The sequence below is a fragment of the Podarcis melisellensis genome (genome assembly GCF_964234715.1).
Source record: "Podarcis melisellensis genome assembly, chromosome: 3".
NCBI classification, from domain to species: Eukaryota; Metazoa; Chordata; class Lepidosauria; order Squamata; family Lacertidae; genus Podarcis; species Podarcis melisellensis.
Genome location: NC_138530.1, coordinates 58,888,644 through 58,914,319, shown reverse-complemented (window position 1 = coordinate 58,914,319; position 25,676 = coordinate 58,888,644). Strand labels below are relative to the sequence as shown.

The 25,676-nt window shown below is 42.3% G+C and overlaps 2 protein-coding genes across 2 annotated transcripts; one reads left to right on the top strand and one right to left on the bottom strand.

Annotated features, from left to right (window-relative positions):
* The first annotated feature begins 116 nt into the window (after positions 1 to 116).
* ZC2HC1B (zinc finger C2HC-type containing 1B) lies at positions 117 to 8,094 on the top strand. The gene is made up of 8 exons (XM_081905233.1): positions 117 to 757; positions 1,240 to 1,304; positions 2,661 to 2,780; positions 3,564 to 3,702; positions 4,413 to 4,543; positions 6,105 to 6,210; positions 7,334 to 7,406; positions 7,916 to 8,094. Exons 1-8 carry the CDS (start codon positions 721 to 723, stop codon positions 7,938 to 7,940), a joined length of 696 nt encoding a protein of 231 aa, XP_081761359.1. The 5' UTR covers positions 117 to 720; the 3' UTR covers positions 7,941 to 8,094.
* A 634-nt stretch (positions 8,095 to 8,728) lies between these two features.
* On the bottom strand, positions 8,729 to 9,777 carry SF3B5 (splicing factor 3b subunit 5). Its single transcript, XM_081905257.1, has one exon. It carries the CDS (start codon positions 9,413 to 9,415, stop codon positions 9,155 to 9,157), a length of 261 nt encoding a protein of 86 aa, XP_081761383.1. The 5' UTR covers positions 9,416 to 9,777; the 3' UTR covers positions 8,729 to 9,154.
* Positions 9,778 to 25,676: the final 15,899 nt, after the last annotated feature.

The window sequence follows — 25,676 nt, the reverse complement described above, 5'->3', positions numbered from 1 at the left end:
CCCTGCGTGCTATTCTGGGGATTCTCCTGAACCTCCAGAACAGATTTATTGGAGGAGAGGAAAGCCATGTTGTGCCAGCAGCAGTCCTTGCATGAGCTTCCACTAGCAGACCCATATATTTCAGCACTACTTATAAATATGAAATGTTCACAAGTTGAGCATGATCTTCTTCCAGCCTCTGTATTCTGCTGCCTCTGAACATGGAAATTCCATCTAGTGCTCATGGTTATACATTACTAGCCCAGCCTCCCAGCATTTCCCTCAAAGAACTTTTCCTGAGCATCATGTGGTTCCTACAACACATTATCACTGTCCACCTAAGGAGGGACGGGGTCAGTGGTAAACAGTTCACCTTGGCAAATCAAACTGCTAACTTCAAGCTTGCCTCTATTAGTTTTAACTACTTTAGAAGTTTCTGTAGCTGAAAAAGCAACTGCCTTATTGAACATCTATTAAGTCAAGGTGTCCCATTACTAACACTCATTGATAACTGTCTTGTGGAGGAAACAAATGTATTCAGAGTAGCTTAACTTCTTTTTTCATGTGCAGCATTGCATGATGGAGGGGTTGCATGTGTCATAATTGTTTTAACTGTCAGCCAATGACATTTAACTTGGGCTTTTACAAGTAAAGGAGCTAGATAAGCAAGAGTAAACTACCTGATGCTCCTGTCTTCCTGAAAAGTATTAAAGGCAGAATTTGATATCACTGCACTATGAGATGAGTGTGATTCCTGGGAATAAAGCAGGAGCTGTAGGTATGTAATATTCTCAATCTTTACTTTGAGCTGTAAGTAACTTTTATCAGTGAATGGTTTTGCACAGGCTCTCTGCTCTTCATTACATTTAAGTAAATGTTTGTCCGTACTGGCTGATATTTGCAGAAGCTATTCATAGAAATATGTCAAACATGTTGAACAGACCACAGTCATGGAAGCTACCCTCATTCATGCAGTGAGTATGATAAGTAATACATCACTCAAAGTATTAACCTTGTAACATCCTTCTGGAAGCACCTTTTTCATATGCAGACTTTCTGTCTAATTCTTTTTCTAACTTAATAAAGGGCTATTTATTGGCATGTAGCAGCATATACATTAAAAACAATATTAGTTGGATTAATATCACGAGAAGAGGGGAAGCACAATTGGAAGAGAAAAAATGAGATTGTGTGGATTTCTTGGATGTTAGAAAACCCTGGATAAGTAAGTAATAACTTGTATTCTTCCATTTCACACAGATGCTAGCAGCCAGAATTTGCTTTCTTGTGAAATCTGTGGAAGACATTTTACACAGGATGCACTGGTAAAAACAAGACAATTAACCACTGAATATATTTAGTGACATAAAAGCAACCTTAAGATAATTGACCAAGCAAGAATGGAAAATGACTCTGTTAATGAATGAATTCAGTAGGCTGGTTCACAGCTGAAGTTAACCTTACAGCAGAAGCTTTCATAGACTGCAGCTTTTAAGGAATTCAAAGCAGAAATAGCAACAGGCAAGTACTTGGAAGTACTTGTTAGTGTTTACAGTAAATATCCCTCATCCCTGCCTTTTATTCAATGCAAAGAGAAGTAAAATCAGTAATAAATGGAAGCTCTACACATACCTCACGTATCTTAGAAACAATTCCCAATGTTTCCTTCACAACATTTTTACATATGTTAATGTGTTTCTCAGTCCCTTAGCTCTGGGCAGTTTGGACCAATTCAAGTTCATGTACTCAGGAATCCTTTTGAATATTAGATGACCGTGCTACATTTTCACTTCCCATTTAAACTACCTTTAATTGCCACTCTTAGCAGCTGCCACCACATGAATATCAGTAAACACAAGAGCTGGGTCCCGGTCCCCCCCATTTACTTATTTTTAAATTTACATTTATGTATCATCTTTCCTGGGTCTCCCCACTCCATTCTGTCCTCACAACCACCTTCTGAGGTAGGTTAGACTGAGGAGACACCGTGAACTTCATGACTCAGTAGGGATTTGAACCTAGGCCTCCTGGGTACTTAGGTGTTCATATGCCTTCCTTCACCGCTTAGCTAACATGCAATTAGCAAGGGGAATTCAGAGTTACAAGTTTTTAAAGTCCCTTGGTTCAGGCCATTTTAAAGTGTCCAGGGTGGTTTATACATTATCCTCAAACTAGACTTTTGCCAAGCCACACAGCCTTTACAAAGGCATTACATTGGGCCCAGCATAAAAACCAAACAAGAAAAACCGATGCTGCTTTACAAGATTATATCCTTACAGGTGCAACAACCTGAGCCAATCAAAGGTGAACAAGCCACTTGACTTGGTTGGCACTACAGCCAAATAATTACACCTCTGCTAGGGAAAACATGCACACCTACCTTATTAATATTTAACTTGAGAAAATGAGAAGGATCCCAGATTAGTCAAATTAGGTACCCACATTTATTCCATGTCCAGGATAGAATTCAGACACAGGTAATTTATCTAATCTTGTATGTATATCTTACATACAAGTTAGGCATCATCTCCTTTGCTGACTCCCAGAAGCTTGGGCACACTAAATCAAGGCTTGACTTAATCATGCCTTTCATTTCTGGAACCCTACATTTAGAGCTCAGTATAACATTATTTTGATCAACCCTTACTTGGCAGACCTTTCTCTGTCTCTCTCCATCTTAGGCACGACATGAACCAATATGCAAAAAAGTCTTCAACAAAAAGCGCAAGCCATTTAATTCCTTGAAACAGCGACTGCAGGGAACTGACATTCCAACAGTAAAGAGGAAGCCACCCCCGAAGGTATTTTTGAATTAGGCATGCAACTTGACTCAAATATATCAGTTCAGGGATGTTTCCCAACAGAGTTGAGGGTGTATTTGCCAATACACAGGGTTGAAATGTCCTGTAGAAGTTACTGTAGCACTGAGTCATAGATTATCCCTCTGACTCTGCTTCCCTTACATTGCCTACTAGGAAGTAAGTGCATATTCTTCTTCCTCTTTACAAGCCCTCCAAGTCTTCTTCATTCACTATGAAACTGTGCTTTTGGAACCATCCATTTGGAGCTCATATTAACATCTAGTTTAATTGCTATTTCCTGGTTCAGAAATAAAGATCCTAAGAATACATTATGCTTGCCTCAAATAAGAGGTGAGCGTTGTGATTCTTCAACTTAAGATTAAGAAATTCATCTACTTGCCCTTACCCACCAGGCTCTCTAATCTCTTTCCATCTATACACAGGCTGCCATACCCTCCCTCTTCAAATCTTCCACCAAGCCCAGGCTTTGGCTCCCACCTAAATCCACCATGCTCCCACCCCAAAACCCATCCTTCCTACCCACTCATTTGTTAGAGGTGACACTGTCATAGTTATCTCCCATCTTCTGCACCTGGCACAAGAAAACCAAGGAACTGTATTACCTGTGTTTAATAGATAATTAAACTTTATGATTGCTTGTTATTGTTTCATCATTATGACGCATTTAACATCTCTTGAAATTCTCTTTTCAAAAACAGTTTAGGACTATGTATCTATTAATGCACCCTCTGAAAAAATGTGATTCAAGTATTTCCTTTTCAGAGCCAACCAGAGAGAAAATCTAATTGGAGACAACAACATGAGGACTTCATTAATGCAATCCGATCAGCCAAACTTGCCACTATAGCTATGAAAGAAGGCCGCCCTCTGCCTCCGCCACCGCCTCCAACCATTAATCCAGGTTATTTACTTGCATTGAAGCTGTTCATCCTTGTTTAAAAATAGAGGGTTGGGTCCAGGCTCACAGAGGGGCCAAAGATTCAGAGAAATCTCCTGCAGAGAGGAAGATATATTCACTGCCTTCACCTGTGGGAACATCCCGTGGATACAATTCTGCCCAAGGGCAGTCTGGGTCTAACTCAGAGTCATTTGAACAATTAACTAAAACAGAGCTAGTGGATAGTACTGGACTTCCACTCAAGAGAATAATTTTCAACTCAGCTACTGTTTCAGTGGGAAGTCTCTCTCAACCAAATTTCTTCATCTGCAAGATAACAATCATAAGCCTGATTCACACATCATTCTAATTCAAAGCATGGCTCAGCATGAATGTGCAGGCTACTGGAGAGGAGATTGTGTCTGCTTTGCTCCCCGAGTTGTTTTGCTACTGTGCAATGCAGAGCTTAACCACAGTTTGGCTCAGCATGTTGTCCCAGCCTGGGCTTATTTTAGCTTTCTCCAGCCTAACCACAAGCTGTAACCAAGCTGTCCTGTGGTTTATAGCTCATGGTTTGTCCAGGAGAGTTAAGCCATGAACCTGGATTCAGATGACAAAGGGAAACTGGCTCATTGTGGCATATTCACATTATTTATATATTTTATAACAGTGATGTTGTCTCCCAGGTACTATATAAATTGCTTTTATAGCCCCCGTTCCTTTGTTATATTCAGATTATATTCAGTGTCCTTACTGCATGAGAAGGTTTAATGAGGCTGCAGCAGAAAGGCACATCAATTTCTGTAAAGAACAAGCAGCCAGGCGTGCATTTGCTCCAGGTCAGAAAGGATCCAAAGCACCCCCTGTAAGTAATTTTATTTTATTCAAGCCATTAGTCACATTTTTATCCCATCCTTCTTCCAGGGGCTATATAGAATAATAAAAACAAGGAGGAGCGCTGCCAAATGTATCTCCGTTAATTATTTCACTTTCCCATGAATTCTGGAGAAGGGTTGTGGTTCAGTAGTGGAGTATCTGCTTTGCATGCAGAAGGTCCCAAATTCAATCCCTGGCATGTACATCTGGAACTGGGAATATCACCTACCTGAAACCCTAGTCAGTGTAGGTAGTAATGAGTCATGGTCCATGCCTAAGCATATATTATATTATGGTCAATGAATACATGTTCATTGCAACATTATTTATTTTCTACTAATTTTTGCCACTTCACTCTAAAAGTTCTAGAGTACTCTTCTCCCATTAAAAGCTGAATGCCAAATGTTTCCAAATGTCACATTTTTTTGAGCTATAGAAAAGACTGATGGATGAATAAACCAGTCAAACCAGAATTTGCAAACAACAAAAAACCCATAGGAAAATGTGCAGAAATATTTTAACCAACAGACTGGAAGGTTTTCACCTTTTTTAAAAATACATAAATTATTTAGTCCCTGTAGGGTTGCTATAGGGGACGTGGGTGGCACTTTGGTCTAAACCACTGAGCCTCTCGGGCTTGCCAAATGGAAGGTCAGTGGTTCAAATCCCCACAACAGTGAGCTCCCATTGCTGTGTTCCAACTTTTGCCAACCTACAAGTTTGAAAACACACCAGTGCAAGTAGATGAATAGGTACCGCTGCGGCAGGAAAGTAAACGGCGTTTCTGTGCGCTCTGGCTTCCGTCACTGTTACGTTGCACCAGAAGTGGTTTAGTCATGCTGGCCAAATGACCTGGAAAGCTGTCTGGACAAACATCAGCTCCCTTGGCCTGAAGCGAGATGAGCGTCACACCCATCACCTTTGACTGGACTTAACTGTCCAGGGGTCCTTTACCTGCCATAAAGCAATTTTTCTAAGGTTTTTTCTCCTCCAGTTTGACTTGTTGAAAATTATGAGAGGTTTTGGGGAGAATCTAAGTACTCTAGCTAATACAGTGGTACCTCGGGTTAAGTACTTAATTCGTTCTGGAGGTCCGTTCTTAACCTGAAACTGTTCTTAACCTGGAAGCACCACTTTAGCTAATGGGGCCTCCCGCTGCCGCCACGCCACCAGAGCACTATTTCTGTTCTCACCTTGAAGCAAAGTTCTTAACCCGAGGTACTATTTCTGGGTTAGCGGAGTCTGTAACCTGAAACGTATGTAACCTCAAGTGTATGTAACCCGAGGTACCACTGTACACAACTTCAGTTAGTGAAGGGCTAATGTGGTGTAGTGGATAGTGTTGGATCAGAGAAATGTTGAATTCTGCTGCCCCACACTGCAGAATATTTGGGTAGTCAGCCACTCTTTACCTAAACATCATAGGATTGTTGAGAGGATAAACATATGATAGTCCCAAAGCTCCTTAGGCTTTTTGGATACAAATGTACTGCATAATGAATGTGTGCTAAAACGTTCTTTATATACGGTATTTACTGCGTATTTTCCAGGGCAAACAAGCAACTCCCAAAAAAGAACCAACCCTAACAAGTGCTGTGGGAACACTGCTTCAGAACAAGACACAGGAAGGCACTGATCCAAGCCAAGTAGTAATAGGTAAGTAGCAAAAATAACGTTGAATTAATGCTCAGAAATATTTGAGGGTCACAGAAATTATTCCTTTCAACTGCACCTCCCAAACTTTAACGTTAAACCATTTCATTGCATTTCACATTCATTAGCTGGCATGCCCTATCGTGAAAACCACCCTGTAGAAGAGATTCATTTTTGCTGCTATTGCATATTGCATGGATGCCTTTACTGTTCTGGTTAAGCCAGTTTTGTAACCGTTAGAACTACTCTAACAGTATCATAGGGCTTAGTAGGTGAGTTTTCTGTAGTTTACGATGGCTTTATAGACTACTTTTGAACTAATAATTTATTAACTGATATGCAATATAATTTGCTTTTTGGATTTTTTATATAAACTATCTAGAGAACCTATTTTGGGGCTCAAAGGGCTAAGTAGGATAGAAATAATTCTAGAAACAGTGGAAGGAATATAGCATTTGGTTTGAAGTGAAATAAATATTCAAAATTATTCTGCTATATACTCTTGCCTTTGGTTTGTATTTTAAAACTGAGTTATGGAAAAGCCCACAAACTTTGACCAAGCAGACCTTAGCATTGTGATCTTAAGACTGGAAATAATAACAGTCAAGCACTTTCAAAATGCAATGAAAGTTTAATGCTTAAAGCTTCAATCCTATACTCACCTGGGAGCAAGCCCCACTGAACTCAGTGGAACTTACTTCTGAGCAAACATGTATAGCAGGGATGTCCAACACATCAATCACGATCTACTGGTCGATCCCTGTGAGGTTTTGGTAGATCGCTGGCCCCCTTCTGGCCCTGGCCCCTCTCCCCGCATAGGCCTCTATTGTTACAGAAGGGAAGCTGGAATTTAGAAACCAGCCTTAAGGTTAGTGGCTGCTTCTGTTCCTCCCTCAGAAGAGCTGCAAAAAAGTCCCTAACCCTCCCTCCCAAAAAACGGGGGTAGATCACTGCCAGATTTTAATTCTGAAAGTAGATCGTAGTCTCAGGAGTTGGCCACCCCTGATGTAAAGGAATGCACTGTAATTCTACAAATGAAATCAGTGCTTGACTTTTTCTGGACTATGCCCAGTATGTATTTTTGCAAAGGATTTTAAAGAGGTATAATTGATTTGTTATTTTTAAGGGCGTGCTGCAGAAACCTCTGGTGGAACGCTGCAGAAAAAAGCACCTGGAATTCCCTCTGGGAAGGAGCCTGGGTAAGAAACAAAGTAACTACATCCCTGGGTTTGTACACGAGTGATCCAATCTCAATTCTCTTAAAAGCCATGAAAAACAGTTGAGAAACAGACCAGTCAATGAAAAATGACAATTCCAAAGAACTTTTTATATAGAATAAATAAGCTTGTAAAATGTGGAAATACAAAACTTACTGCAAGTGCCAGATACCTTAATGTAAACATGACATTTTGCTATTTGTATCCATGTATGTAACTCTCATTTCTTCAGCATATGGCCTACAATATCCATTTTAGTAAACAAAATCATACAAAATAACCATGTATTGCTATACCAGCATCTGTATCAGGGGTATAAGAATAGATCAGTTTCTCAAGGTTTTCTAGCTGAACTATTTCAACGTGGTCTTGATCTGTACCTTGAAACAGTCTTAACAGAGTCCACCTTCAGAGAAAATAGAAACTTATACCATTGTATATGATCTGCTTTATTTCACAGCCCTCCTAAATTAATGTTTTACTGCTTTTAGGGTTCCAGTACAGGGCAAAAAATAAGGGTGGCATGTTGCCCCTTGCCTCTGAATAAGAGCACTTACTTTTTACAGCCCAGAAGTCCAGCAAACTAGTCCACCGATAAACATGTATCCTGTGTCTCATGAAACCTGTATGACTTTACGAACTATGCAATAATAAAAGAAACATGATCAAATTCCTGGGAGTTGACGCAATATTTGCAGCTGGCATATATACAATAGCAGCAAATGGTTATGGACGATGGAGTCATATGCGCGCACACATGTAATTTTAAGTTCAAGCCAAGTGTTTTCCTATTTGTTCACCATTACATCCCCCTCCATTTTATTTAAGTGTTTTCCCCCTCATTATATTGGTTAGCTAAATGTAATCACTGGGTTTTGCTACTGATGAAAGAAAAATAATCAACAGACTAATCAAACCTAGGTGACCTTATGTGATGGATGTGGAAAATATGTAATACATATGTTGTGCAGCCTCCAGTCATTTTAATGGTAATTAAAAGAGAGGTCTGCATGAAGCAGAGTTACAGCAACCCTCAACTAAAAGTATGGGGGGGCATTGCTTCTATACATGTCCACAAATATTTGAGAGCAATTTCGCACTTAACATATAACATTTTGAAATGCAGGTATTTGTTTGCCCTGTAGCTACCTCTGTGCAGTCCATTACAGATGAATCCCATGCAGGTCTACTCACAAGCAAGTCCCATTGACTTGAATGGGCCTCACTGGGTTCAACGGGACTTGCTCAAAAATACAGCCTGACCGACGTCTCCTGCATAAATTAACGAATCACCACAAAACAGATTAGAAGGCGGAGTGTGGCATTTATTAGAGAGTTGCCTAAATTCCTCCAAAAAAAGTTACAAAATCTAGAGTGAGGCGGGGGAGGGGACGCGTCGCTTTCAGGCCTCTTCCAAGAAATTCACGCCGCCTCCGAGCAAGGGGAACCACCTGCCTCAGTCTCTCGCGCTGGACGGGCTTCTCACAGTTCGCGGCAGAATTGGGGGAAGTTCACAAGCCGCGCTCTCCGATGGCGCCTGTGACTCGAAAGGAAGTTGGCCCCGGGAGCGCAACAAGGGGATGGAGGGGCAGGGTTTGTTGCAGAGAAGGCGGCCTCAGGCGAGGGAAGAAGCCGCGTCCCGCCGGCCCTCCTCGTCGCGGCGCTTCCCAAATTTCTCTCGCCCCGGCTGCCCTTTCCCGCCCCTTCTCTCCCGCGGGGCGCCAGGCGGCTCAGGCTTCGTCGGGCTTGTCGACGGGCGGCCCGCACGGCTGCAGCATCTTCTCCATGAGGTTGAAGCGGACGCGGGCCTTGCTCTCGTTCTCGGCGATGGCGAAGTAGTTGAGCAGGTCGAAGTGGCCCATGTAGGAGCAGTACGAGTCCCGGTGCTGGTTCACCAGCCACTCCCACTTGGTGGTGTCCGCGTGGCCCGTCCCGATGTACTTGGACTGCAGGTGCTCCAACTGGCTGTGGATCGTGTAGCGGTCCGTCATGGCGGCGACGAGGGGGACCAGGAGGAAGGCGGCAACCGAGGCGGCGGCGGCGGTGTCTCAAAGCCGGCAAAAGCGATGCAAGAGGACGAAACCGTATCAGCTCGGCCGAATTGCGCGCCTCTGCCAGGCCGCCGAAAAGCACCTCACAAAATGGAGGCCGGAGGAAAAGGAGGAGACCAGACACGCACTTCCTTTTCCGGATCAACCTTGGCGTTATTGCGGTATCCAGGTAACGTCGCTCTTGCATCGTAAACGTTCGCTCTCTATGGTCGCAATTCGCCGCGCCGAATGTGGGGCGGGCCTTGCTCACGGCGCAGCCAATGTTAGTCCTCCCTGCCTGCCTTTTAAACGAATGAGGCAAATGCTTTCGTTTCGCGTTCACCGCAGTGGTTCCCCCCTTTGTTTGTTTCCGTGGTTCTCGGTATGGAGAGCAGAAGTTAAAAGCCCCTGTGAAGGTCCGTGGGGAATCGCTTTTTCCAAAGCAGCGCTTCCTCAAGCCCTGTAGAAAGAATGAGAGTGTGTGCTCATTAAAGAAACACAAGTTCATCTCTCTTGTACAAGGTTTATCAGGCTTAACAAACTGCATAGTCGGGGTTCAGCCTCGGGTCATGCGAAGTAATAATGCGAAGGCGTGCCTCTGAGCACGCGCAGAATCCCTCCTCTCCCTAGGTAAGTGTAGTAATTATAATTTATTTATATCCCGCCCATCTGGCTGGGTTTCCCCAGCCGCTCTGGGCGGCTCCCAACAGAATAATAAAAATAATAAAGCAATAAAATATCAGAGAGCAGAGACTGACAAACGAGGTGCCGCAACTTTCCGACAGACTTGAGCGCCGAGCCCTTTCATAATCTAAATTACGACCTTTTTTTCTGGTTCCCCCTATTCTGAACCTAGAGTCGAAATCCACCGTGATCACCGACCTTCCGAGGAAAGAGAGGTGACTGTGTCGAATCCCTCCCATAGGAAAATAACTTTTGCTTGTTTATTCTGCTTGCAGTCGGTGCTCTTAAATAAATTCCTGAAATTACTGTGTAGAGATTGGTTTAAAAATAATTGGAAGTTTTGCCTGTGCAGTTAATCTGAATGGCCGCTGGATGTCGTAGTAACCTATTCTGGAAAGTCAACTCATTTTTATTCTTGATCGATGCTGCAAAAGCCAGCATGAGGGCAACAGGGCGTTTCTAGGAATAGGGGTTAATGTGAAGGCAATGGCTTGAATATTTTATCCAAATTATGAAGTCTATTGCATTACTGAGTCCTTTGCTAATGAAGACACACATAATATGCGTGACTGCAAAGACCAGTGGAATGAACACAGCGGAAGCCTTCCATTGGGAATTCACCTTCAGATAATGACTGAACATTTGCTGACATCACAGCAGTCCTTAGCTTTGGTTTGTTTTAAGAAAAACTATTTCATCCAGGTGAAGTGGAATAAAATAAGGGGAAATGGGGTTATAGGGTTTTAATATATATTTTAATGAGTTTTCTAGTTTTTAGGATGTTCCTGATTCAGAAACCAATCAACCCAAAGTCAAGAAAATACGGGGACAACAGTTTTAAAACAGATGCAGTAGCCATTTTATGTGATTCCAAAAACCCAATGGCAGACATTTAGTGACTGGTGCTCATGGCACTTCTTTAAAATTGCAAATGTGATCACTGGCCTTCCAAGTTTAGACACCCCTGCTATACTGGTATTTTAGAACATTTCACATAGCGATGTTTTTAAATTATTTAAGCTAATAAAACTTTCCAAGATAACTGATAATGCAACTCTTACACCTGTTTACTCAGAAACAAGTCCTACTGAGTTCAGTGGGATTTAATACAGTGTGTATGGGTTGGATTGCAGTTTCAGAAAGTTCCAGGCTTTCAGGTTAACCCACTAAATACCAAGCTGTGTGAAATATACTCAGAGTCGAGAGTGGATTTCATGTTCTTTATTCAGCTTATAGTGGTGAGGAGGAATGGAAGTTCCCCCAGAATGTCTGCTTTATATACATTATTTACACAATGGCTAATTCCAGGATTCTCCTATAGGCCAATCAGGTTGTGGATTCACTTCCACTTGGAGCTGGATTGGGTGGCTCCTGTGGACCAATCAGACTGCTGCATTCTGAATCCTATTGTTCTAGGACCAATCAGACTGCTGCATTTTGGATCCTATTCAACTCAGTACATAACACTGTGTTTTCCCTTCTTTAAACCAGTCTCAGAAAACATAATGTCTAATGAGAATCTCTGTATATATTTCTCTGATCCCAAAAGTACTTTTGGGAGCCACAGAGATATCACCAGTCACTGCAACGTTTACTTGTGTATGACATCTTCACACAGCACTTCCATATGTCTGCATCTCATGGCAATTCATTATGTATGCTCACATGTTACATTCAACAACTGTTCACTCTGTGCACACAAACTGTGTACACAAATAATTCAGCTGTGTACTTGCACAGTTGTTCACATGTAACATTCAGTGAGTGTACAGTCTCTGTACACTTGCAAATAGTTGAGCTGATACCTGTCATTTCATCACTAACATGACTGACCAGAATGGCTCATCTGGAACAGCTGGAGCACAGATTGCTATTTGATAGTGGTAGGCAATCTTGATTTACCATTTCTATAATTAATCTTTATCACATTGAATATTTGGCAAATTCCAAGTTGAAAATTCAAAATGGAAGGTTATATACTTCCTGTGGCTCATACAGGCATTAATTTTACTGTCTCTTGGAAATAAACCACAGACTAAAGCCCAGCCTCTGTTAACATGCTGCCCTCCATATTTCTTGTGGTACAATTCCTAGTAGCCAGCTAGCACAGCTTTTGGGAACAGAATGCCCCTGCCAGACATGGGCGGGCAGGTCTGGAGCTGTGGTTCAGAAGCATGGCAGACGTTCAAGAATCTGCTGTTGCAATCCTTTGCCTCTGAGTCCCAGACTCCGGCTGAAGTGGCAAGTGACAGCCCCGTGGGAGGGAAACTTCTACATACAATCCATCAAGATAAAGATCTGGTGCAAGGATAGTAAAGTAAAAAAAGAGGGCTGGGTGACCTTTCTAAGTCAATGTACACATTGTGCGAAAGTTTTTATTTGAAAACTCATTGGGCGGTATTCAGCAAATTACTTGTGTGAGTGGAATGACTTTTGCTTGTGCAGTGGGACTTCCATGCCACCCCCAATTCTGCACCAGTGGGTTGGGGGGGAGGCCAAAACAGATTTTGGGGGCACAGAAGGGAGGAGAATGGGGAAAGTCCTGTTGTGCAAATAGAAGTTGCTCCACTTTCACAAGGAGGTACTTCATGCTACAATTAATACAACTCAATCCTATCCTCCATTTCTCAGTGTCTCTCATAAGTCACACCCTCCCCTTCTGACCTCACAGAAATTCAAGTGCCAGTTACAGGGCTCTAGCAAATGGAGGTGGTTCAAGTCCAAGGCTTTAGCCACCAGAACCCATCAGTCCTCTTCAAGCTCCTCATCTTCCTTCCACGAGGAAACTAAAAAGTCCAAAACTGCCAGATGTGGGGGATTGACTGCCCTACCTCTGGAACACATGGGATCACACAACCTCAGATGCCACAACAACATTGGGACAAGATCAGGGCAGTTGTGATGTCAAAGCATTACATGATGGTGGTAAGCATTAAACAGGTGCTAGAAATCAGGGCGATAGAAGCAGTTCTACAGGACCAAAAGATTTACTTCAATTCTTTCTTAGTTGGCCAAGAATAGCAGGGAGCTCAGGGTCATCCTTGACCTAAAGCGGCTGAGTGACCTAGTCCCAGAGGAAGAGGCATGTTCTGATGCAAACATGGAGATGGCTCATAGCACCCACAACAGAGGGCAACTTCATGGTGCCCATTTACCTGACAAATGGTTTCTGTGCTTTTGCTACTGCACTTCCAAGACAGAGCCCTACCATTCAGATTCACTTCAGCATTTAGAGCAGTTACCAAGATCCTGGTAACATTGGTAGCCCACCTGACAAAACAAAGGGTGGATCATTCTATGTTCATACCTAGATGTCACATGGATCCACTCACCTTCCACAGAACAGAGTCTCTGGGGTGTGCCAATGACACTGGAGTGCCTCAGGGCACACAAGTTTGTAGTGAAGACTGCTAAAAGTGCTTTGGTTCCCATGCAAAACGCAGAGCGTCTGAGGGTCACTATAGACACGGTACAGTTCCAAGTGTCACCTTGGTTGGAGAGACAAAGGAAGCTATAGGTCTTGGTCCATGTTGTACTGGAAGGCAGAAGGCATGGCTCTGGCACAACGGCTGGGGATGGTGGTATTGTGCCAGGACCGGAGTGGTTGAAGTTTCATATCAGTGTTTAGATGTGAATCTAAATGTGAGATTATATCACTTATTAGATGTGAATCACAAAAACATAGAACAGGAGATAAAACACCAAGGAGCCCTTCTGCTGGTCCAAATTATCTGGGGAGCAAGTTAGAGGCACCTTACTTTTCAGCTCAGTCAAAAGTTGGTGGGTCCTGCTACTTTCTGTGTGTGTGTGGAATCCAATCCTGAACAGTTTTCAGAGTACCATCTGTGAGTCATGGTAAGTAATTTCCTTTTCCCTGTCAATAGCTCATCTGTCAAAATTAATTTTGCTACAATCCTGTTTCCAGTTACCCAGGAGTAAGCCCTATTTAATGCAAAGAGTTTTATCACTGAGTAGGCATGAATAGGTTTGCACTGTTCGTCTGGCACAATCTGAGAGTCTTTCCATCTGTTACCTAAATGTAATTACTGAGCTTAGGGAATTCCACTCAAATATTGAAATGAAGATAGAATTGTTTTCAAACTCCAAGACAAGCAGTTGAGCTGCAGGTGGGTTGCCTGGAGAGTAGATGTGATTAATAAAAACAAACCACTAGGAAATTAACTTGATGGATGAGGAAGTAAGTACACTTGAAGGTTCCACAGGAAATATTGCTAAATAAGAGGGAAGGAAGAAAAAGTAGATTACACACTGGTGTGTTTGCAACTTGATTTTCAAAGGACTAAGGGCGTTTTCACAGGTGAAGCTTAAATTGGATTTTCCTTAAATATGTTTATAATGCAAATGCCACACAATTAGTTCAGGAGAGGCTAATAGGCACATACTAATTTTATATATGAAAGCACTCCTTGTGCATGGCTATACTGCAAAGTAAATCAGGAGACCACATGACACGGATAGCAAGGAGAAAACTGAAATTCAGAGTGCATAAACCACAACAAAGCCTATACTGGAAAAGCTTCCACCACCTACCACAGAAGAACTGGTCTGAGTCACACACAGCATAAGCACATGGCTATAGAGACTAAGGGACAAGCCTTGGCTGCTAAACCTTAGGAAACCAGAGAGATGCCTTATGCCATTCATCCCTCTAGTTCAGCATCATCTAGTGACTGGCAGCACCTATCCAGGGTTTCAGGCAAGAGTCTTCCCCAGCCCTACCTGGAGAAAGCAGGGATTGACCTTTTCCATGCAAAGTATGTGCTCTGCCACTGAGCTACAACTTTACATGACTTACCCTGCAATATGCTGTATTATCCCTGGGTTGTTCTGGATACAGCACAGAAAGATCCTTGGTTTCTGTATGATCCACTCCAGGCCAGCCATAGATAGAATTGCCATCTGGCTGTTTTGCTATCACTTGGCTAGACTTGTTAATGCTTGAGCCAGCTGCTTGAAATTGAGGAAGGCAGGAGAGGGAGTCTGGACTATCAGGCATCCACAGCCCCTTCAATGGATAATCATGACTCTGACATTGCTAAAATCAGACAGGGCACACAGCTACTGGGACTTACCATGTTAGGCAGATCAATTTGTTCTCTGTCAGTTCATGGTAACACTAATAATGGACATCAGGCAGCCTTGTGGACCACCCCTCTACTAGTAAAGCTGAGATTAGGAAAACCGTCATTTCAAATTCCTAGTGTAAGCACAGGCCTACCACTATTCATCAACATCTCTGTGAACATAAATTAATAGTATCTGTTCCACATTGTTATTGTTATCAAGTGCAGTAAAAGAATGAGGATTCTTTCATGCTACCTAAGACTAATTTAGGTCCATTAAAACTGCCTGAAGTCCATGATAAAAGTTACCATGTCTTGATGGAGAGAAAAAATGGATTGGCCTAATAAATTATAATTTCCTGCGTTGTCATTCCATGCACATCAATGATCCTTCACTTACTTCACTGATATGATTTCACCTCACCATATATTTCTAAAATCCTGAAGAACTAACACTTAACAGCCCAGTAAATTGAACAGAGAGGCACTCTTAACTGGGAATAAATCCTATAGAACTCAATGGGACCTACTTATGAGTTGATATACATACATCTGTGCTGCAAAGCCATAAGTGAATTGAAAAATACCCTCATACTTTGATATAATGCATTACTTCCCTCCACTCCATTGAGAAAAATACAGATGGTCAAATTAAAAGTAATTTATAATACTTTGTTCATTGCCCTGTTATTCTAATCACCACAAATTACTCATATAAAGTCTGGCCATGAGCCAATATAGACTTTTAAAACCCATAAACACAGTGGATTAGATCCAGAGGAGTGGCTGAATCTAAAGGAGTCATGATTAGTTCCACTAAAATCAACCGGTGTTGTGTTAGTCATGACTGACTCATCTAATTTATTTTAGTGGAACTGAAGTTTGACTTACTTCTTCTAGACCCAACCCACTGAAATAAATCGGCCTAAGTACAACCTAGCATTTTGAAAGCACGTCAAAGTGCAAGTAGATAAATAGGTACCGCTCCGGTGGGAAGGTAAATGGCGTTTCCGTGCGCTGCTCTGGTTCGCCAGAAGCGGCTTAGTCATGCTGGCCACATGACCCGGAAGCTGTACGCCGGCTCCCTCGACCAATAAAGCGAGATGAGCGCCGGAACCCCAGAATCGGTCACAACTGGACCTAATGGTCAGGGTTCCCTTTACCTTTACCTTTTTACACCTAACAATGTATTGCAATATGAAGCATGTCTTTCTTGTCAGGTACTCTAGAAATTGAACCCTGACTTGGTGATAGTGCATCTGCTCTGCATGCAGAACATCACTGATTCAATGTCTGGCATCTCCAGGGAAGGCTGAGAGAGATTCCTGCCGGGAATCTTGCAGAGAGCCACTGCCCGTCTGTGTAGACAATATCAATCTAGATGGACCTATAGTCTGACTCAGTGAAAAGCAGCTTCCTCTGTTGCTACCCAACAATGAGCTGCAAAACATTGTATTCTTTCTCCACAAATTCTCAAATAAAAGTTGCAAAAACTATCCATCATCCCACCTTCGGTTGTCAAAAAGAGAAGCATTTTCTTTTCAGTTTCCGACTGTGCAGTGACGAGGTGACTCTGAAGCCACCCCTAACCAGGTTATCTCAGAGGTAAATCATGTTGTTTTCAGGGGGAACCAATTCCCAAGTAAATACGCTTAGAATCACAGAGTAAAACAGATTATGGTCAAAGGCTTTTCTTGAGATGGATGAGAATGGCTTCCAGATGCTTCCCTAGGGTAGGGTGATTGTCGAACACAGGGCAGAAGATGAGAAAATATGCTGTATGGCCAACATGCATTAAACAACTATGACAGGCGACTTACTGCATGGATGACGTGAGTTTCTCTGACAGCTTAAAATTAGTTCCACTGCTTTCTCCTGTGTTTAATCATTTTGTGCAGTGGCTCTATCGAAAGTTGCAGTCAGCTAATATACGCTGTAATCTGCCATCTCTTTCCTTCGAATGCAAGACAGAGGATTCTTCACTGATCTGGTATATGATGCAGTCTTCACTGGCTTAGCAACCGTTAAGAATTCATGTACAAATGATGGATCTTAAGAGTTGTGGACAGATGCTGGTGTTGTGGTTAATAAGGAATTCTGAAGTGCTGGACCTATTGCTCATGGCAAATGCCTTTGAGGCATAAATGACAAAGGAAACCAAACTCTTTCCAAGTAATCCGTGGCTAGATTAGTGCAGGACTGGCTTAATCTGTTTTGTTGCTTTGGGGGGGGGAATAATTTCACTGCTCCCTTTGAGCTTATTTTAGATGGTTGGTCAATTGAGGGTGGGGGCAGAGAAAAGAGTGTGTGGTTCCTCCTGAAGCATTTTGCCTGTTCCACACAAGTGAATGGAGTGGAGTGGGGGACTTTCGCTCCATTAACTTGTAGGGAATAAGGAAAAATGGACTAAAAGCTTTTCTAAACTTCAGACATTCCTTTGAAAATCGGTAACCTTTCTGCCAGATAATGGTGTTTCGGTATGTATTATATAAAATAATAATAATTGCTAGCGTGGTTCAAAATCTAGACTGTAGTGCCTATTAATATGTAATAATATCTATTAATATGTATGATACTTGAGGCAGAAATTGGAAACTTTCAGTCTTGAGCCCCTAGAATTCTGTGACCCAGGCAGCCATTTGTATTGTGTGCTGGTCTTTCTGATGCCTATTTTGCTAGCCTTTCTTACAGATCTTAAATTATTGGATTGAATGGCTAGTTAAAGCAGTTATGGAGAACCTGTGACCCTTCAGATGCTGTTGGACTCCAACTCCCATCAGCCCCAGCCAGCATGAACAATGGTCAGGGAAGAAGAGTTGTACCAACATCTGGAGGGCTCCAGGTTCACTACCCTGAGTCACAATTATTAAGGTTGTGACCCTGTGCTCACTTACCTCTTGAATTCATAAGGCTCATGGGACTTATTTCTGAGATGGCATGTATAGTATTGCACTGTAAGTGGACTAAAAGCTATTCTAAACTTCAGACATTCCTTTGAAAATCTGTAACCTTTCTGTCAGATAATGATGTTTCAGCATATATAGAAGGCCTAACTCATACTACCTTCCAGATCCAAATAATTATTGACAGCTGCAATGCAATTATCATATATATCATTTATAAAGCATACTTGTCTCTTGGATCCCTTTCAGAAGTGTTCGTTTCTGATACGAAACCTCAAGATTTTTCTATCATATAAAAACTGTTTGACATTCTATTGAAAACATATTGTTTACTGAAACCGAATAATCCCAAACAGAGGGAGGAATTTATTCACATGATATATTGCAAATTAATCTGTGGATTTGAAAGTAAGTGTTTGACCTCAGGTCAAGAAAAAGCATTTGCTAATGTCATTCACCATCACAGCAATGATGTCCTGTAACTAAATTTCTTCATCGGTAAAATTGTAAGTAATTGAGTGCTTGCGAACTACCAACTTTCCATAAACCGTTTAGAGAGAAACAGTTTACAGATTATAAATCAGTTGATGGCTGAAAGATACTGTATGAATAATATCTTTTTTAATACATTCATTGCTCTTATAAAGGGAAATAACCCAGTGATGTTATTTTAATATGTGTGAGGGATGGTTTCAGCATTACTGTTATCTACTTGCATCTTTAAGATGCATGAAGGAAAGCAACTAAAGTGAAGCTTGAAACATATCTCTCACCCACACACTTTAAAACACAACTTTCTTTTTCTTACAGGCAAGACTATTTACCCTACCAGGTGGCCAACCCAATATGTTGAGGGAGCTGGACTATGAATGCCCTCAGCTCCACAGCTAGTCCAAGGCTTTCACCCCCATCTTTGTCTCAGCACTGTTTTCTGTTCTGTGGCTCTCACACAGTGAGATAAAATGGCATAGACGCACAGGACACAGAGAGTTGGAGGGAAAGCAAAGGGAAAAGCTCAAATATACAGAGACACAAAGTCGGACTTTTTCCTCTCTGCTTCTCCTCCTTTCTTCTTGCTATTTTTCCATTCCCCTTCGCAGCTTAGCTTTTTTCTTGCTCCCCAACACTTTGCTATATCTCTGTGTGTCTCTGAGCATTTGGATTTTTCTCTGTGGTTGGCGAGATGGAGTGTAAAACTGGAGTATGAATGGGATGCTACCCACCCAGTTTTGCCATTGCCCCTCTGCAACTGGCCACATGCCCCCCAGAAGGTTATCCTTGAGGGTGTGAAGCCCTCAGACTGGAGGAGGGTCCTTGTGCGTAAATGATATCTCTAGTGCAAGTTGGGGGAAATGCTGGGCTTCCAGATGTTACTGAACTGCAACTCCTGTTAGCACCAGCAAGCATGGCCAATGATGATGGGAGTTCAGCAACATCTGGAGGGCCAAAAGTTCCCCACACCTGCCAAATGAGTATAGTTTAGTGGGATGTATAGAAAAGGGTTGTTTTGTGACACCTCTGGATAATTCATGCTCTGCTGTATTTTTGCCGGCATGGACAGTGGGTGAGATGCCCAGAAAAACCCGCTGTCTTGTTTCTCTATTTTATCTGTTCCTCTCTTTCATCAAAGCAGACTGATCTGATAAATGCTTCTGGTTATTCCCACTCATGTAGCACTGATATCAATATTCAGAGTCCAGGCAAAGAAAAAAATGTACCGTATTTTCCATTTCCTGTTCTGTCTCTCTGCTAGAAGCCAGATGAAGAGTGCATGCTTCAGCTTGTGAGATAGGTACTGCAGGACTTTCCAGTAGTTACAAAAGTTCTGTTTGTGTGATGAAAGGACTTGGGGTCAGCAGGATAAGCCAGGGCTGGCTCAGAGTCTCCCCTCCGGCAGCCCCACTTGCCTACCTTCTTACTTGAATCCAGTCCATGGGGTGACACTGACTGTCAAGCTTCCCCCTCCAATTGTTGCCATTATAGAACACAGCAGATGGGGGCAAAGCTTGAATTAGTTGGCTCTGCCTGTCATTGGCTGTGTGTCCACCTAGTGTGGGCCTCTCTGCCTCCTGTCCTACCAATCTCAATGGACATTAACCACAACTGCCAGCTTACCTTACCACATTTGTAAGTAAGTGAGGCAATGCACAGTGCTGTCTAAAGAGAGATCCCCATAAGGCCATCTGAAGTGAGAGTGAAGTGATGTACATTACCATCTAAATAAGGTCCCCTATAAGTCCATGAAGTGCAAATTCTAAAACAAATTAACTGCATCACCGTGTGGCCAGGGAGTCCTATTGTCCTCAGGTACAGAGCACAACTGTGCTAAAAGTCTGTTGCTTCCCAGTCTGGGTTCTTGCTTTGTGTTGGAGTTTTTCTTGTCTTGATAGATTTTCCCTCCCAGGTACTTGAAATGCAACATGTTAGCAAGTGGAGGGGAAGAAGCTTTCGAAAACCAGAAGTTGAGTAATTTAACAGCTTCGGTAAATCCAGCATTGCAAACGTTCTGCAAGCTTGTACATGCTAATGCTATCTGATTGAGACAGCAAATGTCAAAGATGCACTTGTGTGACACACGCTGAATTAATGCAAAGAACGGCACAGGATCTGACCACAGTTCTCATCTTTGCTCAAGCCAAAGTGCCACATAAAGCTGTCAACACAGAAGTAAAGCTCTCCTATCCGATGATGGTGAAGACAAACCACAAGGCTTGTGTGCAGATGGGGGCCTTTTGAGGGAAGTGGGAAATGCAAATTGGGAGAAGACAAAGAAAGAAAGAGGCTGTGCTCCAAATAAAGTCCATCACACTTCAGTCTCACTGGAATCATAGGGTTAGGGTTACATGAATAGTGACCAACTTGCCCCATAGATATAAATCGGATTTTAGCACAAGGTCCTTTAACTGTCATAAAATCGGAGAGATGGAAGGAAACCTAAAAGCCAATCTTGTCCAGTCCCATAAACCAGGTTTCACCAACCTGGCTTGCTCCAGATATTTTCAACTAAAAGTCCCATTAGGTATTGCCCAAATGTTGATTTTGAATTTTTCTTATGGACATGCCTGGCTTCCTTTGTTTTTTATATTTTATATTTTAGCAGTTCTTGTTGCACCTGTAACTTTTTATTGGTCCTCCTCAGTTTAAAAGGGATTAAATGAATTTTTGGAGGCTGTGCTCATTTGTGGACACTAACCCAGATGGCCATGTCTGTAAACTTTAAAATGATCGCACCCTTCAGGAACTTGTTATGGAACCAGCAAGAGGCATAATTATGCTCAGGATCTGATGCAAGGAGGTAAATCTTGTTGAACCAAATGATTAAAACAAAACACAAAACTATCCCAACCACTCTGATGTATGTGAAAACCTCCTTAATCCTTAAAGTGGACATAGATCTATGTGAGCAGTTCTTTGAACAAACAAACACACATTCCTTCTATCCTAATTAATGGAGCAGACCTTGCACTCAATATATTTATGCTTAAACCTTAGTGAGCATCATTTATTTATTTATTTTGTGAAGCACTTAAAGTTGTATTAGCCATGCATGGGTGTCCGGTTGCATGACGATAAGTTAGTTCTAAGCTTGACATACGTGTGGGTTGGAAATTGCCCAGAATCTAGTTCAGTCATATTTAAATTCAAAAGGGGAAATTACACACCAAGGGGAGAGGATTAGTTGAAAGGAAACAAAAATAAGAAAAAAAATCAGTTAGGAAAGAGCTGTATACTGTACTTTAGTGGGATTTGTTTATTTTAATGGGACCTAAATTTCAAAAGTAGGACAGAGCATGGGCACATTCCTTTGGGAGATTTAGTGGGTATATGGCCAGCATTCCTTTTCTCATCCCAGCAACTGCAAACAGTAAGGAAACTACTTCAAATATTTATGTAAACTCACATGCAGGGCGGGGGAGAACCATAGCTTGGTGGTAAAGGGTGTGCATTGCTTGCAGGTTAATAGGTTCAGCCCTTGCCCTCTCTGGTTAGAGGGATCAGGCAGCAGGTGGAATGGAAGATCTCTGTCTGAGTTCCTCAAGAGTTGCTACCAGGTGGAGTAGTCAGTACTGAGCCAGATGGACAGATAGCCATAGATTCATAGCATTGGAAGTGACCTCAGAGTTCCTCTAGTCTAACCCCCATCAATGTGGAAATTCACCACTACAGTATCCCCAATTGGTAACCTTCTAGCCTCTGTTTAGAAAATGCCAAGAAATGAGAGTTCGCCACTGAGGAAGTCTGTCCCACTATCAAGCAGCTCATAAAATCAGGAATATCTTCCTAATGTTTCATCTAAATCATTTTTCTTGTACTTTTAATCAACTGGCACAGGTCCTACCTACACATTTGTGCCATCTTCTATGTGACAACACTTCGAAGATTGCCATTATATTGCCTTTTTCTGCTCTAAAATAAATATACTCAACTCCTTCAAACTTTCACCATCTTTACCACCCTCCTCTGAATGAATGCCAGCTTTGTTAAACTGCAGTTCCTCAAACTAAACACTGTACTAAACACAGTAGCAAAAAGCAGAATCTTTGTTTCATCTGATCAGGAAAATATGCTTCTGTTGATGCAACCATATTCTCACCTAGTTGGCAGAAGGCAGCCTTCCTCTATTTCCACAGGCTGACCAGAATGAGGTAACTCCAGAGCAGTGACTCATACAAAGACGCAACAGGCAGATGCCTCTGAGGCTGGGTCATTCTGCTGTGTCTCTGCATCAGGAGGGACTGAATAATTCAACCATACTTAATGCAGAGATGGAGCAGAGTTACCAGCTCCCAGAAAATGCAGTGAATCATGCAGGCACCTTCCTGGGCAGCAGGCAGCAGGCAGCCACCTTCCTGAATGGCAGCCACCTTGAGCACACAGGAGCTTTGAATAGTCAATTGATAATGTCTTATTGCACACACAAAGTGGGTCTCTCACTTTGATTTGGTCTTGTCACTCCAGAGGGAGGTCATGATCAGAGTTGACACAAATATCATTGCAATGGCTGGGGGTGTGGGCAGTTTGCCTGCAGGCTGAGATAAGTTCTGTGCAGAATGTGTGTGAGGTCCAGACTGGACATGGCTTTAAAGTCTTGATTTCTCTACCTAAAAAGCAGGTGCAGAAGGTCCCATTTGGATTGGGACCATTATGCTGGAGGAGATGTTTTTAAACAATAAACAATAATGTGCTCTTCTGCCATTTCTCCAGTTTAAATCCACCCAAAGCTGTTATTAGCTGGAAGGGAGAGGGGGAGAGAGAGAGGTACAATGTGAGCACATATTCCCTTTAACTGTGGCTAAAAGAATATTTAGAAGGCAATTTAAATTAGTGGGACAGTGGAAGGGGTTAAGCCTTTTCCGCCAGCACCACAGCCCTGCAGCTTATCAGACCTCCACAGCTGCTTTTCAGCAAGGAAAAAGATGTCAGGACAAGAGAACTAATCATAGATCTCCCATGTCATGTCTAGCTTGTCTCTGATGAAGAGCATCTTTGGCTGTTTGCAGTTGAAATTGATGCACAGACTCATAAGGCTGTGAGTTGTCTGAAAGCACCTTGGGGAATGCAGAGCTTTTGGGTGGATCTGTTGCTCTGTAACCGTGTTGCTTGTCATCACTTACTGTTTGCTATACTTATAAATAAACCAAATATTACAAATGCACCTTAGCCTTCTCCAGTGCTTGTACTCTCGTCTAAAATAAATGTCCCACCGCTTGGGAAATTGAGGAGTGTGTACCATTAGTGTTCTGTCTCATCTCTGTGTTTGTTTTTGGCCACCCTGCATCTTTCCTGTCAACATCATAGTGTCTGGAAAAGGGACAGAAAGGCAAGACATTGATCATAACGGCTCATCTTCCTTAAAGGGGAAAAAAGACTAAGGATGTGGCAAAAAAAGGACAACTGTGGAGTCAAGGGAGTATAAAATCAGGAGGGGTATGAAGGGTGAGAAAAAAGTCATTCACAACCTCTCATGATATGAGCTAAGGATTATGCAGTTAAATTTGCAGCAGCAGCTTTCAGAGAAATCACTTCCCAAATAACTTTTAATAGAGGTTAGGATGGAGTCATACATAATGATGATCACATGGTTGTTACCTCAGAGGACTGACCTTGATGGATCATTAGCATGACACAGCATGGGAATTCTTACATGCTCTCTCCAGCAGTAGCTGGGTAGCTAATTTCTTAATTAATCAGTTCATGCTTGCAGTGTGACTTCCTGCAGGTTCCCTTGAAACATCATCTGCCCATTACCAGAGAATGGTTCAGTTTGGTTTTCGAAATGATTTTAAGCCACCACTACCTCTGTCCTGCCTATAGTGTCATGAAATATAATAATCTTGATTAGGCACTGTAGCAATGTCTGGACACGCAAATCCCACATTGCCTAAGGCCTTTGTTCAGCAATGCATGGATGTACATGTCTATCTTTAAACATAATCCCAACATATAATCAGCTAGGAATGTGCTCCGGTCTCTTGAGATGAGCCCTCGGTCAGTAACAGAGCAGCCAACATGTATACACATGTATACGCAGTAATATGTGCACAGCCAGTCACAATGTCACAGTGCTCGATGAAATAGAGTAATGTGACAAAGACATTCCTGATGAACTAGTTCTACTGACATAGCTAGGATAGTCTCGGGACCAGAATTTCAGAAGAGACAATAAATTGAATTTGGTTCCACTCCTATACAAATTAGCAGCACTAGTAAATATAGTTGATTCCATATTGAGAAGTATGTGGAGCTGGAGGCTCGGCTGCCCGCTCTCCAAATAACTGTTGGCTGAGGGAGAACAGAGAGCCCTATAAGGCCTGCTTATTTTAGCTTTGAAACTGTTTCCAGTCCCTTAAAATGAAAACAATTTGCAGATTAGGGCACTTGGAGGCATATATTGGATGTAGAAATGCATGATCACAACTACAAAGGAGGTTTTGTGCCTTTAAGACAGGAGTGGTCCAGCTTTCTGAAGTCATTCAAACTCAGGAGTTATGTTCCCTCAGGGTCTGTTCTCCTGTCTGTGGAGGCTTAACTTTATTCTCGAGCTTGTAGCTGTAGAATGAAGGGTCCTTGTGCACCCTGATGCACAGCAGACCAATTTTGTCTCCTGAAATCCAAAATGTAGTTTCTTCATTGATTTTACTAGGCATGGGGTGGGCCTCTCCTTCAGGATAAGCCTGGCTTTTCCTGACTTGTGTACAACTCAAGAAGATGGAAGTCCAGCACCCTAAGAAACTTCAATCCAAAACTTTTAAGAGGGCAAAGTCCCCAGCCTCATCCTAGCACTCCATCATTAACTCCTTAAATTCTAGAGAAACACCGTCAATCTCCACTCCTCAGAATTCACACTGCCCCTTCCCAATCCTTAAGCTTAATTTTTAAGCATCATTAAGCAATGTCCCAGCATGTATGTTTGCTTCAAAAACATAGCCAATTTTCCTGAATTAGGAGAATGGACTTTCCCTGCAACTCTGGTGCAAGCCTGTATCTGGCGGTGCTCCTGGTGTTTCTCTTCCATCAGGGCATTCCAGGAGAAGGATCCCTTAACCTCAT

What these genes read in the sequence shown, in the direction of transcription:
- ZC2HC1B (XM_081905233.1), top strand. Translation starts at nt 721, where the DNA reads ATGAGTGTGATTCCTGGGAATAAAGCAGGAGCTGTAG. An exon ending in GAATAAAGCAGGAGCTGTAG is followed by an intron (nt 758 to 1,239) that starts GTATGTAATATT and finishes CATTTCACACAG; the next exon opens with ATGCTAGCAGCCAGAATTTG. An exon ending in GCCTCCAACCATTAATCCAG is followed by an intron (nt 3,703 to 4,412) that starts GTTATTTACTTG and finishes TGTTATATTCAG; the next exon opens with ATTATATTCAGTGTCCTTAC.
- SF3B5 (XM_081905257.1), bottom strand. Translation starts at nt 9,415, where the DNA reads ATGACGGACCGCTACACGATCCACAGCCAGTTGGAGCACCTGCAGTCC.